We start from the raw sequence: 20,233 nt of genomic DNA, 5'->3' as shown, positions 1-20,233 counted from the left end.
CCAAATCTAGTAAATGTCCGTCAATCCCGTAGAGTATCGGATTTGTCCTCTCTATATTAGCGATTAGATTTTGCCTGGTCATTAATCATGCATATTCATGATATTGGTACACAAGTAACTTTTATCTATAAATAGTCGAATCTTCTGGGGTTTCGTAAACAACAACGTTTTAAACGATATATACTACTTCATAACGTGTGACCTCACGTGTGAGTTAAAAATTTTGGATTGATCCACGTGGCTATTCTAGTAAATGAATTAATCTACAAAGCGAGAGCACTTTCCATTTTATCAGTTAAGATTCGACTATTATACACCTTTTAGAAAGGCTAATGTTTGTTGTGTTTTAAAAATTAAGGCCAAATAGTATCGACCCCCGCCCCCCCCCCCCCCCTTCAGTATCATGACCAACTTCCAACGGAGCTTGTTTATGTTATCCATGCCGACATGCCGAACGTCATTTTGCACCAAATTTATGAAATTTTGCAAGGCTTTTCGAATAATGCTCTAGAAAATATTTCAATAGGTTTCAAAATTTATATTGTAAATATACACACTGCAGTTATTCATAGATAAATTAAAAAAAATATTGTACCCTTACATCCAATCACAGCGCTCCTAATTTGACTTCCTTCACCTGCCTTGGGTACACCAAAGGCCAACCTAATGCTGGGAAAATTAAATACTACCGTTTTCCCTCAAGTGACCTCACACGACTTTTCTGTTCCTCGTGATTGGACAATATTTTTTGAAGTGTTTCGAGAATTTGGATTATTAATTTCTATGTGGTTTTAAAAGCTTTGAATAATATTGCGAAAAGGTAAGTTGGAGTGTAAATATATTTTTCATAGTTGCACTTTCAATCTTTATTAAATTTGCTATTGATTTGACCCAGATAAGTACCGTGTCGTGACCTTTACCTGACAAAGTTTGTAAACAATGCACACACATGTAGCGTACAAGTGTCGAAGTACCTATACATTGACAAAGACACACACACACACCTACATATTCATTTATATCTGAATTACCCACATTAACATTCATACATTGTAGTAATAATTACTGAACAAACAAACTTCTGCACATACAGTCATACTTGCTCAGTGTCACATGATACATTTTACAAACAAATTTCTTTCAATAACTTTCATACATACTCATACCTTAGGCATAGCACTTACAGATAATTACTTGCATAGTACATTTATAATAAAGGGGAAAAAATCACATACAATCACACATAATCTAGATCTATAGCATCTGTTTTTTTTATACATGTATTATTAATATTATTCTTCAAAATATTCAACACCTTTGTTAATAAACTGCTGATCTCTGTATTGGTCATACTATATAGTTCTACAGTATTTTCTACCTCATATTCAAAAATTTGTAATGTGTCTACTGCTTTGGTTTTTTTTTATTGGAAACATAATGTGTTTTATAGATTGAAAAGAACATTAAGCTAAGCAAATGATTTAGCGCATAGTATGCATCGTCATGAATTTTGTATCCTATAATATAACCAACGAATGAAGACTTATTACATGTTCGCCTATGAAGACTTTTTTAAGTAAAAATTTCATTGATTTCCAGAATGTTTTATGATATGAACATGTAATGAAAAAATGATTATAATTATCTATTTCATTGCAATATGAACACAAATTGTTTTGTGAAATTTTCCACTGAGAAAGCAGCACCTCATTTGGCAAAATAAAGTGCATTAATTTCCACCTAAACATTTTTATTTTATTATCTTTAAGATATTCAAAATTAAATTTAATAAAGTCTTTAAATTCATTTATTAGTCTCCCTTTGCTTAAGACTCTTTCCCATTTCAAAAATCCTACTGGTATTTCTGTTTTTGACACACTTAATACTTAATTGTATATGTTTTTAGCATTAATAGTTAGAACATCATTACAATCTCTAAGTTTAGTTTTTGTTCGGTAGATGTGGACTTTTGTTTTGAATGATTCTTCTGATTTTAATTTGTCTGTCCATTGCTTTGGTATAGATTTTTTTAGTTTTGAGTATTCAGAAATCCAATTCCTTTTATTTCTTAATTTTGAAGTAATCATTTCTTCTGATATATTTCCTCTTTTATCTATTATGTCATTTATATATAGTATGTTACTATCAATCCAGTTATCAAATAACAAACATTTTCCTTGAAATTTTATGAATTTATTTCCCCATATAACTTGTTTTCTGATTTCTAAATAATTATCGATTTTATCATGATGATTGTTTTCACAATTATTTACATTTATCCATGTTTTTATTGTTATAAAAATCATTTCTCAAAACAATGCAAAAATATATAAATAATTTATAAAAACATTGTCAAACAAAAATGCATTTTAGGAATAACCGTTAAGATCATTCTCTTGTTAAAATCCTTATTTCAAATTTCACGGTTCTATTGAACCTTTCAAGTTGAGTATTTCATTGCTTCTAGATGTGAAATTTTACAGTACCAGTAGAGAAATTTAATCTTGGAACTGAGAAATGTCATCTTGGAACGGAGAAATGTCATCTTGGAACTGAGAAATGTCATCTTGGAACGGAGAAATGTCATCTTGGAACGGAGAAATGTCATCTTGGAACTGAGAAATTTCAACTAGAAACTGAGTAACTTCAACTTGTGTGTGAGATAGGCCAATTTGTGGTTGAGAAATTTCAACGGAGATCAGAGAAATTTCAACTGGGAACAGAGAAATTAAACTTCGAACTACGAAACGTCAACAAGGAAGTGAGAGATGTCGAGTTGGACATAAAAAAAAATGATGAAAAAAAAATATCTTTTTTAAAATTCTATTTCAAATCATTAACATGAACAAAATGTGCATTTTATGCAGTACATTCATGTATGGAAGAAACACAGAAAAACAACATCATTAAATCCGAGATCAAATTATGATAATAGGTCTGGAGTCCAGAGTTATTAAAGTCAATTTTGTCAAATCGTCGGTGACATATTCTCTTGTTACTAGTAATAGTCATTATTTACTGTGATTTTATAGAACAGGATATTTATGAAACTATTATAGTTACTCATTTGGGTCAAAATACATAACACGTTGATCGTCCATAGAAAAAAGGGATTTAAACATGGCGTGTGAGTTCAAGCTAAATCCAGAAAGAGTTCTCCATATCGCCAAGTCGTTTCCTTTTGTTGTCTTTACATTATGTGTATATATTCTCATTGGTGCCGCTATCTATCTACGTATTGGAGATACATATGAAGTTTACAAGGAACATGGAGATTTAGAAGTGAACAGTTCGCTGAGTAGTAATAATACCTCTGGAAATGAGTTTCCAATTCAGTATGAGGATGAGGACACTAATCCCTGGCACTACTGGGAATCTCTCTTCTTCATTGTCACAACACTTACAACGATAGGTATGTCTATTTTCATTTTGGTGGTTAGTATGGGAGTTGCTAGTTGCAATTTCTATCTCTATCCTACATTCCCTTATTCCCAAGTCATTACAACAGAGGGGCGAAAGATACCAAAGGACATTCAAACTCATAGATAAAAAATAAACAGTTAAAAAAGAAAAAGACAAACAGACAAATATAAGTTCACATGACAAAACAAAGAAAACTAAATACTTAGCAACACGAACCCCATCAAAACTGGGGTTTATCTCAGGTTCTGTTTCTCGCTTTTTATATTGATTACACCATTGGTTTTCCTCTTTCGGAATTGTTTTATGCTCCTTATTGAAGGCCGTTCTTTTACCTCTTATCTTTTAACCATTCTATTTTCGATAACTATCGATGAAACTCTAAGAATTTGCCGATTGAATTTTTTTTAATTTGTGTTTGTCTGAAATATACATGTGATATTCGCCACTGGCCAAAATTAATCAACAATCTATGAATTCATTTATTCACCGAATTCTGTCATTGATATAATTCTAACGTTGTCGTCAACATTTCCTATTATGCTTATTTTCATTCATTTTAACAGTTGTGGTAAATAATAAATGTTCAAGCTAAGAGGTACAAAATATTATAAAGTTTTAGTCATAGAAATAATTCGTTGTCTATATAATGACATTTTGACAATTTTTATCTATCAGTATGTCTGTTTGATTTGTCCACTCATAGTTGTCAATATAATGGAATTTCATTCGACTGTCGTACAAGAGAGAGGTTTGCTAGTTATGAAACCAGGTTGAATACCCCATTTTCTACATAAGAAAATGTCTGTTCCTAGTCAGGAATATTACGGTTGTTATCAATTCGTTTGATGTGTTTGAGCTTTTGAATTTGCCTTTTGCTTAGTGATTTTCCGTGTAGAATTTTCGCGAAGTTTGGTATTTTAGTTTTTTTTACTTTTTGATAGAAAAGAAATCATCTAATTATTTTTTTCGTTATTCATTTGTATGTTGTACATTGTATTTCATTAACAAAAAAAATCTATTGTAGGATATGGCCATATTACTCCAACTACGGCTGGTGGAAAGATTTTTGTTATGGTTTATTCATCAGTAGGAATACCTCTTACTATGGTTGTCATAGCCGGCATTGGTAAAAGACTTGCCGCCTTTGTCAGTTTCATATACCTTACGGTACGAAATCGATTGCAGTCACCGAATCTCAGATACGGACATGTCACACAAAAAGGGGACAGCATCAACTTAAATCTTGATACCGAAAATGTTGAAACTGGTTCAAATATGAGGATAGAACAGATAGAAAATCACTGTTCCTTAATCCCTTTTTTGGCCTCGGTAGCCATTTTATTTGTTTACATTTTGATAGGAGGAGCTATATATTCTTCTTGGGAACACGTGACCTACATGGATGCTGTATATTTGGTGTTTATATCGCTAAGTACCATTGGTTTTGGCGATATAATACCACCAGACGATAAATATAACATCGGCTCGTGTATTTATTTACCTATAGGCTTGATACTGGTATCAATGTGTGTCAATGCTGCACTTCAGTATAGTAATATGCGACCTCACACTGAAAGAAAGGGAAATATTGAAAGGGCTGAAATTTTGTAAGATGACAGAATATAAAGAGTTCCCTTTGTACGTTCAGATGTTCTATATATGTAATTCTGTTAGCTATGGAGTATGTTACTTGTAGAATTATACTATAATAATTGTATACGAGTAAATCCAAAATATCTTTCACTCGAAACTTGATGCACTGTACTGTTTTTTAAGCTGCTATTTTGTACTACCGGTATACAGATAACAACAGATGTGAATCACTATGCGTGTGATTAATTTCTGCAAAATATAAAAAAAAAAACTTGTTTGTTCTCAATTGTATAACTTTAATAGCTGCTTCATACGGTGATTTGTATAATCCTTAACACTATTATGACCAGACTATTTGTACTGCGGAATGTGAAATTAGTTTCCAAACAGCATTTTATTATTCAAGTGTTTGACTGTATTTTCAATTTTGCATTTATTTTATTATTTAGGACTTTGTCGTAAATTTATGAAAAAGTGTTTTGCGCAGATTACGTGTCATAATCTTGGAGAAATCATCGGACTGAATTTCATTTAGTCGTTTCTTGTAAATAATTATTCTTTGTTGCAGTTTAGACAATAACTTACAAATAGGTGTCGAGCAATTATAATTACTCTTTTAATCTATTGTTATTTCTATTTGGCATCTGTTAATCTTTTTAATCCTTTAATTGTATGTGATTATATATATGTATATATATTTTGGTATATGCTACATTTAGTTTTGAGTTTGATGTTCAGTTTTGTCGGACTGCTAAAATAAAAGCTGAAGGAGCGAAATATTACTTCTGGATTCCATATAGTCGGAACGCCGACGCTTCATGTGACATTATCACCATATTTAGCACTTGGTTAAACGTCTCCAGCATAGAAATTGATTATATCACAATACAATTGTGTAATTATAGATGTTTTGTATTATCTTCTCATTGAAGTCGTCACGATACTTGAATCTATAGGAATTATTAATGTCTATACATAGAAAAGGTATATTAAATATCCTATCGGTCCCTTTACACGTACATAACATATGTGAAATCAACCGTATGCTTGTTATTTTACAATAATCCGATGTGAATGTAAAGTGTGTGTAAAAATATGTCATATTTCTTTTACACAAAAGACTTATAAAGAGACAACAGCATTCCTTTTGTGATAAAACGGATTGAAACTGTATCATATCCTTTCCACGGATATCGCGGTAGAGTTGGAATAAGCGAGGTAGTATGGCTGAAGGATTTTGTTCAAAAGTTACTGCAATACTACGAAAACTTTACAAAGGTTTGAAATCTTTGACTGGTTTGATAATTTTGTTGGTGCTTTACAATATAATTGGAGCTGTAATATTTGTTGAACTAGAAGCGCCGTATGAAAAGAAAATGGTAATCAAAGAAAAACCAGAGCACAAGGAACTTATTCTACTCTTAACAAACATAACAGTGGCGTTAAGCAACTCTGAGTTTGAAACACTAAGAAATAAAACCTTCGATCTGATAAATCAGTATGGCTTTGAAAATATGGAGGGGAAATCTGAGAGCACGTGGGATTTCTGGAAAGCTTTGTTTTTCTGTGCAACTATCTACACAACAATAGGTATGTGTAACATTTTTAGTACATAAGTTGTAAAATGTCTTGTCAACTCAACCGCCCACAGGAAAGATATCAAGTGTACCGATGAATAATTACTACACCGTTTAAAATCTTGTTTCCACCTATGCAATAAATGTTTGTATGAAATTTCAAGTTTCAGGTCAACTAGTATAAGCGACATCTGTGCAACTCTTATTTTTATAAATACAATAGATGGCAACATGTTTTTGTTTATATATGAAAGTATAATAAATGATTGAGTGTATTTGGTACAATACATAAATGTATTAATATACTAAGGAAATGCTTACTTCATTTGTTTCTTATCATTTTCAAAATCTTTTCGAGACCAATATTGGATTGTATATGAAGATTTGAAGCTTGCGAAAGCACAATTGTTTGAACTCTCCAGCCCCACATATATAATGTATATACATCAAATATGCTAAGTTCAAATGAAATTTTAACACAAATTTCATTTCTGACTGTAAAATTTGTTCTGCCAGTTTTACAATTAAAGAGCCTTGTAAATGAGACAGTACAGGCAAAATTTGAAAGTTGTTGAAACATTTTGAGTGAGATTTTTAATGTTAATGATATACTTCCGAAGAGTTTTTCTATATTTTAACATGTATCCATAAATCAAAATATCAGTAATCAGTACACATTGCTGCTGAAACAATTATTTATTCAATTAATAAATACATGTATAGAAAGATGTGGTATGAGTGCCAATAAGAGAACTCTCCATCCAAGTACTAATAACAATTTGTAAAAGTAAACCATTATAGGTCAAGGTATTGGAATTCAACACGGAGCATAAGCGCACACCAAACAGTAAGCTATAAAGGGCCCCAAAAAATACTAGTGTAAAACCATTCAAACGGGAAAAAACTTTTTTTGTTGAGAAAATTTTAAACCGGCGGAGCACATTTGTATCTTCATTTAAATCGATCATGGCTTGGTGTCGGATGGAATGTCAGTACTGATATAATAATGCCCGGAACAGAATTACAAAAAAAAAATGATTTGACGCATCTTGTTAATGGCATACACCTGATGCATGGCTTTAAAATTACTTTCCGAAAATGTCATTAGGATATAATTGAATTTTCTTTCATATTTCTTTTGCATTGATTTTCTGTTTACCTGCATAATTATGAATTATGAACTACTTCACCTGGCAATCCATAACAATTACATGTTATGTTTATATGTAAATTATATGTATCTATGCTAACCAAATTGAATGTTCGTTTTCCTTATACTTGTATTCTCTATATGCCCCTTGTGGGCCCTTAATCGGTACTAAAAATATATCTTATCTTAAATTATCTATATCAATATAATGACAATGGAATGCCTTTTATTTTCTGTTATATTAATCATTTCCATAAACTATCATTTCAGGCTATGGTAACATCTACCCAAAAACAGATGCTGGAAAAGTTGCTGCTATATTTTATGCTGTATTTGGAATTCCACTCGCCATGAAAGTTTTAGCTGTGCTTGGAAAAAAGTTGATGATAATACTCAATTTTTTTTATTTGCTCGTGAAAAAATGTTTTAAATGCAATGGTCGAAATAACAACAGATACACCGTTCAAGATAAGCAAGCAGATAACGGTGAAAACGTCGAACTATCAGAAATAGACAAAAGCGATAAAGCGATAAAAATAGAACAAGAAAATAAGGAAGACAAAATAAAACAAGAAATCGAAAACAAACTTCCAATAGCAGTTCCAATAGTTATTTTAATCATCTACATTTTTCTTGGAGCCATAATGTATACGTTGTGGGAAGATTGGGGCTTTCTAGATGCTTTTTACTTTGTTTTTATATCTGTAAGCACTATCGGCTTTGGGGACATTACACCAGCGCATACAAAATTCTTTATAGTGTCTTCAATTTATGTTTTTATAGGTTTAGCATTAGTATCAATGTGTATTAATGTTTTAATTGACTTTTACATAATGTCCATCAAACTAGCAATTCATCAAGTGGATGTCGTAACATCTACCGTAAAGAAAGGTTGTCGTTGTGGAAGCAGAAGGCAAAGTGTATAAATTAGACCTTTAATCTGTCATAAAATCTACCGGAAAGAAAGGTTGTCGTTGTGGAAGCAGAAGGCAAAGTGTGTGAATTTAGACCTTTAATCTGTCGTAAAATCTACCGTAAATAAAGGTTGTCATTGTTGAAGCATAAGACAAAGTGTATGAATTAAGACCTTCAATATAAAGGGTTTTTTTTGCATATATTTTCTTAATGTGAACTAGATTGGACATATTTAATGTCGGTCAGAGCGATAGTTGACATTGATAGGCAAATTGTCATTCTTATTCCGTATTTCATTTCGTAATAAAATGGCCCGTATTTCTTACCTGAACACTGCTATTACACAGAGGATTAAGCGAAAATAAATTGAGCTTCCTTTACCTGTTGTTGCGTTTTCATATCACTGCCGTTATAGGGATTTTGTGCTATGGAAAGGAGAAGGCTTTAAATGGACCAATAATTTACAAAATAAGAAGAAGTATTATTTAAAACGAATCGTATTTCATATAAGTTTTGTAAATCTGAGGCTCCCGCAGGGTCAAAAACGACCTGCGACCTCTGGGCTTTTTAGAGGGGACTTCCGACCTGAGGGCCTTCTAAAAACGACCTGCGACCTGTAAAATATGGTAAAAACGACCTCCGACCGACTTCCGTCCTCTGTGTTGGGGAAAAAACGACCTGCGACCTGTACATTTCCCTTAAAAACGACCTCTCGACGAATTTAAAAGCGATCTTGCGACCTGAGGGGGGTACCCTGTGGGAGCCTCAAATCTGGTATGAACAACAACTTGTGAAAAAAATGTGCAGAATATCAATGTATGAATCACACTCAGACTCTGGAAATATGTGCAAAATTTCCTAGTGTAAGAGAAAATGTGGAAAGTATAGCTCATTAACTGTGTATGAAGGAATATTTGCAAAATGTGAATGAGTAAATCAATGACTTCAGGAATCGTGCCGAATGTCATCTCTTGTGAATATTTTCCTAGAATATATTGCTGCCAAAATTATTCCTAAATGTTATTAATCTGACTGTTTAAATATGAGAAATTTGTCGAGTTTCATTACTTCTCAAATCCTAAAACAATAGTCAGTGTTTTTATAAGGGTTTAACCTTTCGTAGCAGTTGTAATCAGTGAAAAAATTGGTGTTATTACAATAGAGATAAAACACAAAAATGTATATTTGACGATAAGTATAAAACCAGACTAACATAATTGCAGTAATCTACTAAACGCCAAATTGTTCAGGGATTGGAACTACAGAGATTATTTTTTTTTAGAAATAACGAATGACATTCTTTTCCTTGACACAAATACGTAAGACAATACTTATTACGCTGGAATGTGCCATTATGAATAGTGTTTATAATAGAAATTGAGTCTTTATCCAGTTTGATACGGTATTTACCACAGAATAATTATTGAAACAAACATCACTTGAACTTAATTTCCTTCTAATTATAATAATAATAAATAAAAGTATTGTAACTATTTACAGTGTGACCAGCATATTTGTACTTTTTCATTTTGAAAAAAATACTATTAAATATTCCAAAGAAACTAAGAATTTGTTCGTTTTTGAAGAGAAAGGCATGTTCTTCGGAATTTTTCAGTAAAAAATTGCATATGTTTACGCCTTAACGCGGAAGCATTCTTTCTAGTTAATTCGTAATTACTTATATCCAACGAATTATTGATTTTAATAGTTGAATTAGTTAGTTTTGATGTTCTTTTTGAGAGTCATGTGGATGTAGGGGTTAAAAACTTATCATAAGAAATCGCATGACAATATATGCACAACAAAATTAAGGAAGAACAAACACAAAGACATGATATATTAAATTGCGTTTATAGTCTAAATTATGAATTTCAGAAATGATACAAAATAAGGAGATTTACTATCATCTAATATTGATCAAAACCAATTCCATAGATATGATAATTACCATGTTTTACCTCGAAATAGTTTATCTGAAGCCTATAATTGAGTGGCTGTTGTTTGTTACTGTTGATCATGTGCGTTGTATGGGTATTGCTTTGTTGCACCACTGTTGGGCGACCACTAACATGTTTAACCCCCGTCACATTCTGTATATGCCTGTCCTAAGTCAGGAGGTATTGAGCGGCTATCTACTCTTTGCTCGGTCAGTAAGTCAGATATAGTAATGCATGTCAAGTAGATTCAAATAAAATGCACATATGGAATTGTTTTGCACTTCATTCAACATGTATCATTATTTTAAAGATCAATTTACAACTTACAGGAAAATATTATGGATAAAGTTAAATCATTAGAGTATTGCCCTAAAATTTACCTTGATAATAATTAAGACTGTGGAATCTGATAAATCTACAAGTTATCTGTTGAAACCCTACATAGAATAGCACGCACTTATTTTAAGTGCATTGTCAATTCTTAAAAAGCATATACAAGTATTCGAAAGCGCTTTGAAATTGATCTCTCGATTACATAATTGTTTGAAATAGCAAAGGGGAGTAATTAGTAGGGATAGTGTGATGACATTTTTATTTTTATTTTTTCACTGACCCAAGAGATGTAGCATTTGTAATTGTCTGACGATTGCATCGCATATTAAACGATTCCCTTGATGTCATTAAACATTTAATGTCAATATAAAAAGAGTCCATTAATGTGTAAAATCATCACTTAATATGGTCGTTTAATTGTGTAAATTCTGTGCAAATGGCAAAGAGGAACAAAACACTATTTATTGTGTGGCCGACTATTGGAACATTACCATTTGATATACTCAAAATAAAACGAGACAAAGTATATTTTTAGTTGATACCGATATAAAGAAAAAAACTGAAATACCGAATACTGTATTAACGTATAACTGTCAATAACGTGTAAAATGACAAAAGGATTTCGTTCGAATGCGAAAAATATAATAGGACAAGTTTACAACGGTTTTAAATCTTTAACTGGTTTAATAATTTTGCTTATGGTATACAGTTTCACTGGAGCCGTTATATTTGTTTACGTAGAGACACCGTATCAAGACGAGCTTTTATTAGCACAAGAACCAAAGCACAAGAACATGGTTCAACTGTTATTGAACTTAACTGTGTCCTTGAATAGTCCTGAGTTTGAAAATTTAAGAGATGATATTGTTACTCTGATGAATAAATTTGATGCTGATAACTTCGAAAAAATTCATGGAAAAAGATGGGATTTCTGGAAAGCATTGTTTTTCTGTGGAACTATTTATACAGCAATAGGTATATATTATTTTCATAACATTTGAGTAATTACACCTGTATAAAGATCAGAATACGATTATGAAACTGTAAACCTTGTTTTAATTCATCGTTTCTTGGTAAGGCCAGGGGCGGATCCAGAAATTTTCGTAAGGGGAGCTCACTGCCTGCTTAAGAGGGGTCCGCTCCAGTCATATGCATGCTTCAGTGATTCCTTATATAATTACCAATTTTTATAAATCTGCCTCTGGAGGCACACAGAGAAGTTTGTGTTAAATGAGACATTTTAGCCTTTCAAAAATTCATTCCGACCCAACGTTGCTGCGTATCTATACATACCTCACATCAAAATAAATGCCGATCTTTCGCACTGATTTCAAAGACAGGTAGTCGAAATCCAGGGATGAACATGTCTGTATGCAAGTCTTTTTATATTTTTTGAAAATATTTCGTGAAAGGGAAGAATATGATTTTCATATCAAACCTGGTTTATTTACAGGCTATGGTGACATTTACCCTAGGACTGATGCTGGAAAAGTAATTGCAATATTGTATGCAATATTTGGAATTCCACTTGCTTTCAGAGTTTTAGCAGAAATTGGGAAAAAGTTAACAACAGTCATTAAGTTCTTCTACTTTGGTGTAAAAAGATCTTGTGCCAAAAATGTGAAAACTGCTGATGGGGGATCCTTTAAGGAGGAAAGAAATGATATTGCCCTTTCCACCGAACATACTGAAAAGGAAAACAATGACATAGAAATTGTTTGGGAAGATAAGGATGAAACATTAATAAAGGAAATAGAAAATAGGCTTCCTTTAGTTGTGCCAGTTATCATTTTATTCGTTTACCTTTTTCTCGGAGCATTGATGTACACACGTTGGGAAGATTGGAGCTATTTAGATGCCTTTTATTTTACTTTTATATCCGTGAGTACGATTGGCTTTGGTGACATTACACCTGCGCATACGAAATATTTTATAGTGACATCTATCTACGTTTTTGTTGGTTTAGCATTGGTATCCGTGTGTATTAATGTTTTTATGGAGTTTTACATTGTTTCCATTAAAGTAGCTGCACATCAAATGAACAGAGTCGGTTCCAAAATCATAAAAGGATGCCATGGTTGTAGGAGACGACAAAGTTTGTAAATGTTACTGACAAAAAGTAATTATAGAAATAGATACATTATTGTGTGCGCACATTATATTTAAGTTGTGTGCACAATATATTATTTTGTGCGCACATTTTTTTTTCTTTGCACCTAGCTCGGCTCCGTGATAACGTAAAATCAGTACATGTAAATACAAATAATACAAGCCTTGTAGAAAAGTCAGAGAAGAAACTGAATGCAACAATACTCTAAATATATATATATATATATATATATTGCCATATGAATGCTACAATATATGTATATATAATTGGAAGTTGACCTTTTGTATGTAAATGAACACTCTTTGTGCCATATAATTGTACTTAAAATGACAAATTATGTAAATTCAGTCTCCGATTTAATTTTCTCTTTGTAAGTTGATGAACATTATTAAATCTGTTTACGAGTTGTATGCATATAATTTATGTAAAGTTGAGGAAATTCAGAGTATGGTTGTACTTAGACTAATGGTATTAGAACAAACGGGTTTTCCCCTCCGTTTATGTAAAATTGAAGGAGTACAGAGTATAGATGTACTTATACTAAAGACCTTCAAATGGTTTATTTCCCTTCTTTTCAGGCACCTTTGGCATGATGTTCAGAAACGTCATCTTCATATGGCTTGATCACATTTCTGTGTCCGACATTTCCTGATGAGTTAAATTAACTCACCAGGCACACAGGTACATGTATCAGGTATAACGTTTTGTAGCGCTGCTGGTGGATCGTCCATCCAAAAACACACTGTCAATTATGATCGTCAATAATGGCTATTGTAACAATTCCAATGATATATAACTATTGGTTGTTTATTTCAAAATGCCTCCTGTTACTTTTTTCGATGTTATTGGCTTCCGATCATTATTTTTTTAATCGAGTGAACCCGACGAAAGTTAATCAGAATGTATCGTGGTCTGAATATTTTGTTGACAATACACAAGAACAGACAATAAAGAAACGACTATTTAACTTCAAAAAGGGGGGAGTACGTTTTTTCCCTAAAAAAAATGTCATTCTGATCCCGATTGGAATGAATTAAATAATGTGGTCAAGCTGATAACAAAAAAATATATTTTTACTCCAGATTTCACCATACCTTATAGCATTACATTTTGAAAACGAAAAAAATATTTTATCGATAACGTCGAAAAACTAAAAATAAAAAACAAAACAAAAAACTCTTTTTTGAAGTTTAATAATGGTTGCTCCCTTAGACAAGTAAAAAAACATTAGACAATAAGTTCGGAGAATTCGATGGATATTCTTATTCATTTATATCAATACTGCTATTAAGAATTTTTTTACCACATTCTGTTTTATCTCAGCTTTTATAATCGAACAGTTATTGGAATTGCTTTTGCGTAATGCTTTATTAAAAATGTATGCATTTTACATCGATCATAATTAAAGACAAAATTAAATCAAACAAATGTCCTCTTTAATTTAGTTTGAATCGACGAATAACAGTGTGCTGCAAGGGGGATAGATTTTTTCTCCAGTGGTAATCATAAAATAATTATATAATATTCTTTTGTGCTTAGTACCATTCTGACGACTATAGTCGTTTTTAAATGATATTTTTGTGATGTTGCACCACGTCTTGTATCGAGTCAGTTGTATTTGCGTGTCGCAAGTCATGGGACCTTTCGTTTTTAATTGTCGTCGGTGGTTATATGTCTTTTATTTTTCGTTTTGTCATAACTCATGCTATTGGGTATGGATTTTGCTCGTTGTTGAAGGTATCGCGCAGATGTATAGTCGCTTTTGTTGAGATCATTTGCACTCGGGTTGGTAGCTGTTTTTACGACACTCGCACCACATTCTTATTTTTTTCTATTGCCATCTAAGCTGTAGATTGTCACACGCAGTTTTTCAAGAATCTTGGATTATTTTGCCACCTACGATTCATATATCTATATTTTAAAGGGTAATAAATTCTACGCCAAAACGTTGTGATTGGCTTACATGGCACAAAACCATAGGTTATTACCCACCTGTGTACTAATTATACTTCTATTTTGTTGTACAGAAATGAAATTACTTGTAGTCCTTCAGGACTTTGAAAAGATAAATATTAATCGTCTATTTCTGAACGTCCAAATTCATGTTTTATGATGCAATGTTTTTGTTAATTGTCCTCTTCATACAGATTATTGAAACTAACATGGTAAATTTATGAAATGACGAAATTCAATTTACAATATTCCTGACAAGGTTGTTTTTTATTGTTTATTATCTATTTTGGAAGAAATATCCGAGAATACTCCAGATGAATACAAAATAAATGTGTTCCGACATATTTTTTCAGCGATGGTCTTGTATTGTATTTACTATGCGTTTTCGTTTGGGTTTTTTTTTGACACATTGATGACAAGACTTTTGATAGACTGATAAATATGTCTAAAAACTGTTTGAGCCTTGAGCGGTGGTAACAAGCCAGGGGACATTACTCGTCAGTCTAGACTTTGGACAGCCAAGTAGAAAACAGTTATCACGTTTAATAATCAACATAATGCTTATAATGTTGTGTACTTACCCAGTATAACTCTTTCTATTTAATAATATGTTTTGTGCCGCTATTATGTAATAGTTGTTTTCTAAAAAAAAAAACGTTGGATAAGCACGGTGAATGATATCCACAGGCTGAAACGTAAATTCTTTTAAGAAAACTGTCTCTTTTATGGGGATCACTTTTTGTGTCATTTTGTATTTGACACATTTAAGTCTTGAAGAATATGATTTATAAGAATTTGTTAATTGTAATTGGCTTTAAACTGGCTTTCAGTAACTGAAAACACTCTTAGTGTTGTACTTTGTGTAATTTTTTTTTTTATAAGTTTTTGTGTGCTATGTGCCAATTTTCTAACATTTTTTCCCCTTATGTTATACTGCACACTGGTTTCCCAGGTTTGGTTGAGTGTTGAGCCCTCAAAAACATATGTTATTCTGAAGTATTCTCCGTGTGCGGGAATTTCTCGCTACATTGAAGACCTGTTGGTGACCTTCTGCTGTTGTTTTTTCTATGGTCGGGTTGTTGTCTCTTTGACACATTCCCCATTTCCATTCTCAATTTATCTCTGTCAGAATCCAAAATACCGGCAATTCTGTGGTTGCTGTTTGTTTCTGTATGTCAAATTTGTATTTAGTTTATTGTCTAGCACTTTTTGTTTCAATGATCCTGACTTGGACAGTCATATGAGCGTGTGTCGGGGTTTCATTTGTTTCTTTGAAATCCAAACCCTCTTGATTATATGACTTTAAAAGTAAGCCTTAGAACAGACAATTAAATTCGTACAGGGAAAGTAAAGAACTCTATATATAGAAAGATGTGATCATACGTCGTCCTATACTTTCTTGTCGATGGCTGTAACTTTCGGTAGCTTTCATTCAGCAACACAATAAACATCAGAAAGACACAATGTTCAAGTCCGAACTTATTTGTACAGAATCGGTCTCAAAATTTTTTTTAAATATTTTAGTCTTTCCTCAAACTATTCGTGAGCTAACCTTATATTCATCTACAATGTTAAACGCAATGAATTTTACATTTTCCCCCCTGTTTTAGTGTATTGTTTTGTCATCTGTAAACTTTATGACACGAACAAATACATTTTGTGTTACTTTTGTCTTCTAGAGACTTACAACACAGATAAGAAATCCTTTCACAATGTCGTTTTTGAACTATCCAGTCTGAAATTAAATTAAATATTTACCTGATATAATGTCGTTCATGTTTCTAGTTTTATGAATGAGTTGTATAAACGAAACAGCGGAAATTAAAAGAAACACCTATGAGATGTGGTTTGGAATGAAGTCTCCTCTGTGAATCATAGGCTGCAAGGGTTAAAAATAATCATCACAGTTTACATAGTATGAATGTATGTCACAATAAATTATGTTGGTATCGAATGCTTGTTTGATATTATTATTTTTTTTTTATAAAGTTTTTGGATATTAAGCGTGATATTTTGTTTACTTTTGGTTATCATGACTGTTTACTTTTAATACAGACTTTTAAACCCTCTTGTTAACATGCAGTATGTTGTCATGTTTTTTTTTTTTGTAGTCCAAAATATGAATAATAGGGAGATCGCGAAAACTCAGTAAGCTAAGAAAAGTACATATACCAAAACCTATACGTGTTAACATTCACACAAAGGGGCAAAGTAAACAAACCACAACACAAGATCAGACAGGATAAGTTCACATAGTATAAATATCACTTCATCACACGACATCAGATGTATAAGTAAGCCAAGTACATGTGTCGACATTGATTTCATTCCAACATATCTCTTCGCTCTTCACAGCACTTAATTTCGTAATAAATTAACCAGAAAGATATATCTTGTCACAAAATGCCTTCCATATAGCTGGAATACTTAAACAATTAGCCATTACTATCAAGAACAGGCATTTCTATTGTGTGCATCATCACGTAGCATTCTGGATGACGTCATGGCTACATTGAGGATACTGACTTTTTTCTTGTAATTCGGGTTTCTTTTATTCGACCCAAGACCTTACTGCACCATTCCTCGACCAAACACATTAACCTCAACATGTCATGAAATAGACACACCTTAGATCAGAAATGTAGAACAAGACTTTTTTAAACAGAATAGATATGTGCAAAAAAAAACTGCGGATATCTTTGTCTAAACTAAAAAAATGTTTTTTTTTCTTCTAATTTGTTTAAGAGGATGTATAGAAGTGTGAAATGGGTAATTAAAAAGGGAGTAAAATAAGATAATGAAAGACTGAAAAACTAAAAGACGAATTCGCAGGTCCTCCAGAGGGAAGATCGAGCAGTTGATGCTATGATTAATACAAATATGCGTTGAGAAGTTATAAATCGGGAAATGAGGAAGAATTTTGGTTACAACACAAGAAACATGCGTATTTTTCTTATAAACAGATCCTCCGTAACTGTCAATTTGTTCATGTTTTCGTCAGAAATCCTTTTTTGAAGGGATGGCTTCAGCCTGGCCACATGCAAACTTTAGCTCGGTAAGTAACTAATGAGCTAAAACTCTTTATCAAGGATTAACACATGGAAACTTTCCTTTTTGACTGAAATAAAAAAAAAACAGTCAGAAAAATAACATATTTGTCGGGGAGACAAATGGACCCTCACTATCGATTTCTAGATGCAGGTCAAGAGTGAGACTTAAGATTGTCGATAAGGTACCTTTTAAATAAAACTCTATTAAAACCCTCCGTGATATTGTCTCAAATAGCTTCAACGATACGAATACAATAACATGGATTATGACTCAATGCACAATACTTCTAAATTTATGTTTTTGTATTCTCATTATTTTGCTTAAAGTACTTGCGACCTGAGATATTCAAAGCACGAACTTTGTACCTATTTATTGACAACGGACGCATGTAATGTGAACTTCACATGCAAGTGACGACATGCATAACTTTCTCTTTTTAGGTACAATTATCATGTTTGACACGTTGATATGCAGCAGATAAACACGTTTGATCTTATCATTACTGTCATTTTCTGCAGCAATCATCTTGTTAATGTCGTCATCAATACTGTAATAAATTTCTAGGCATGTTATAACCTTAACCAACTATGGTAATGATGATCAATAGTATATGTATCAAAACACAGAATCAACGCTTATCCATTGTGTCTATATCACTTAATGGGAAATTAATTTATAATTGATTAGTAATCGATCTATGCTTATCAAACGTTCTAATGCAATTGTGTACACTATATCAATTATTATTTTTATTTTTTCATGACCAAATAGCACCGGACAAAAGCGCAAAAAAACAATAAAAAAATGTGCTCCAAACACGATAAAATGCTTTTGCTTTAAATACATTTGCGGTGGTAAATTTGTAAAAAGTAACAGATTCAATGGAATCCCAGTCACCTTCTCCGTAAGATGGTTGTAACTTGTATTAACAATCCTAAAACATAGTCTTTTAAGATATAAAGATCAGTAATGGAAAAGAGTGTATATGTCACGATGGTTTATAGAAAAGAACCTAGATCTAAATGTTCCTTATTTGCAGATTATTTAACAGGATCATTTCGATTTCCTATAATTTTTTAAGCTCAGCAGACATACAGTAAACATAAACACAAATGATTCATAAGCAGGAGACACAAACAGTCTCTCTCCGTTTGAAATCCTTTGATTCCAATTTCTCAGATTTTCTATCTTGATTTGTATTTCTTGATATCATAACATGATATCCATGATATCAACAACTGTAACAGCGCTAGCTTTTTACCTGTAATTTTAGAAAATGAAAAGTATAACATGACTTTATGTTTGACTTATTACCAAAATTTTAATGAAAAACAAAAGACAAAAGCAATTTGAAATTTTCATGTTTTGCATTGACTATGTAAGAGTTTGTACTATTTAGTATGAAATTCAAAACAGTGTAGCTGTGGCCATTGATTGACACATTAAAATCATTCATTGACATCAATTTAGGTGAACGTTTGTATGTAACGACCAATGCTCACTATGTACTTTTTAAAGAATCTTAAACTATGGGGTCACCAAAGGTTCTCAACACCTAAATAAAGTAATTCGAAAAATTAATCAGAAATAACACGATATTTTGATTTATATCAATTATATAAATCAAAACACAAAGGTTATTCCTGATTAATTTTTCGAATTATTTTATAATTAAAGGCGTTAAGAAACCTTTGTTGACCCCACAGTTTAAATGTCTATCGTAGGTACGTCATGAACAGTGGTTATTACAGACAAACGTTCACGTAAATTGTCCCAGTCAATGGATGATTTTGATGGGTCAATCAATGGCCACAGCTACACTGTTTTGAATTTCATACTATATGGGGACAAGTCTCCAATAACAGTAGAAAAATCAATAAAAAAAAAAAAAAAAAAAAAAAAATCGGGAATTTTCATTGTACTAATGAACTCAAAATCGTTCAATTTTTTTGCATTCGGCAATCCTCGGTAGAATCCGCTACTCTCCTTCTATCTTAGATGAAGGTACGGAATCGGCCGAGTTGAGACGAATGATTTTTTTGATGTCATGTTTTCAATTCCCGCATCTGCGCAGAAATCTACAATGTACTTCCTTTTTCCGGTCTCGTTTGTATGAAACTGAGTAAAATATATATTTATCAGTCTACTAGTATAAATAGGAAGGAACGCAATACCAATTTCATTTTTAATA

At 32.1% G+C, this 20,233-nt stretch overlaps 2 protein-coding genes across 3 annotated transcripts; both read left to right on the top strand.

The window, feature by feature from the left end:
* The first annotated feature begins 542 nt into the window (after positions 1 to 542).
* Positions 543 to 5,793, top strand: LOC139519720 (TWiK family of potassium channels protein 7-like). 2 transcript variants are annotated; one of them, XM_071311949.1, is made up of 3 exons: positions 543 to 820; positions 2,484 to 3,412; positions 4,448 to 5,793. In XM_071311949.1, exons 2-3 carry the CDS (start codon positions 3,121 to 3,123, stop codon positions 5,032 to 5,034), a joined length of 879 nt encoding a protein of 292 aa, XP_071168050.1. In that variant the 5' UTR covers positions 543 to 820; positions 2,484 to 3,120; the 3' UTR covers positions 5,035 to 5,793. The 2 variants fall into 2 exon arrangements, with proteins under 2 accessions (XP_071168050.1, XP_071168049.1); XM_071311948.1 differs by having other exon boundaries at positions 2,468 to 3,412.
* Positions 5,794 to 5,947: 154 nt separating this feature from the next.
* LOC139521401 (uncharacterized) lies at positions 5,948 to 18,966 on the top strand. The gene is made up of 4 exons (XM_071314879.1): positions 5,948 to 6,606; positions 8,014 to 8,667; positions 11,529 to 11,903; positions 12,382 to 18,966. The coding sequence occupies exons 1-4, from the start codon at positions 6,240 to 6,242 to the stop codon at positions 13,029 to 13,031; spliced, it is 2,046 nt and encodes a 681-aa protein (XP_071170980.1). The 5' UTR covers positions 5,948 to 6,239; the 3' UTR covers positions 13,032 to 18,966.
* Positions 18,967 to 20,233: the final 1,267 nt, after the last annotated feature.

Source organism: Mytilus edulis, chromosome 4, assembly GCF_963676685.1.
Source record: "Mytilus edulis chromosome 4, xbMytEdul2.2, whole genome shotgun sequence".
NCBI classification, from domain to species: Eukaryota; Metazoa; Mollusca; class Bivalvia; order Mytilida; family Mytilidae; genus Mytilus; species Mytilus edulis.
The sequence above is the reverse complement of the archived record's forward strand: the minus strand, read 5'-3'. Positions and strand labels throughout refer to the sequence as shown.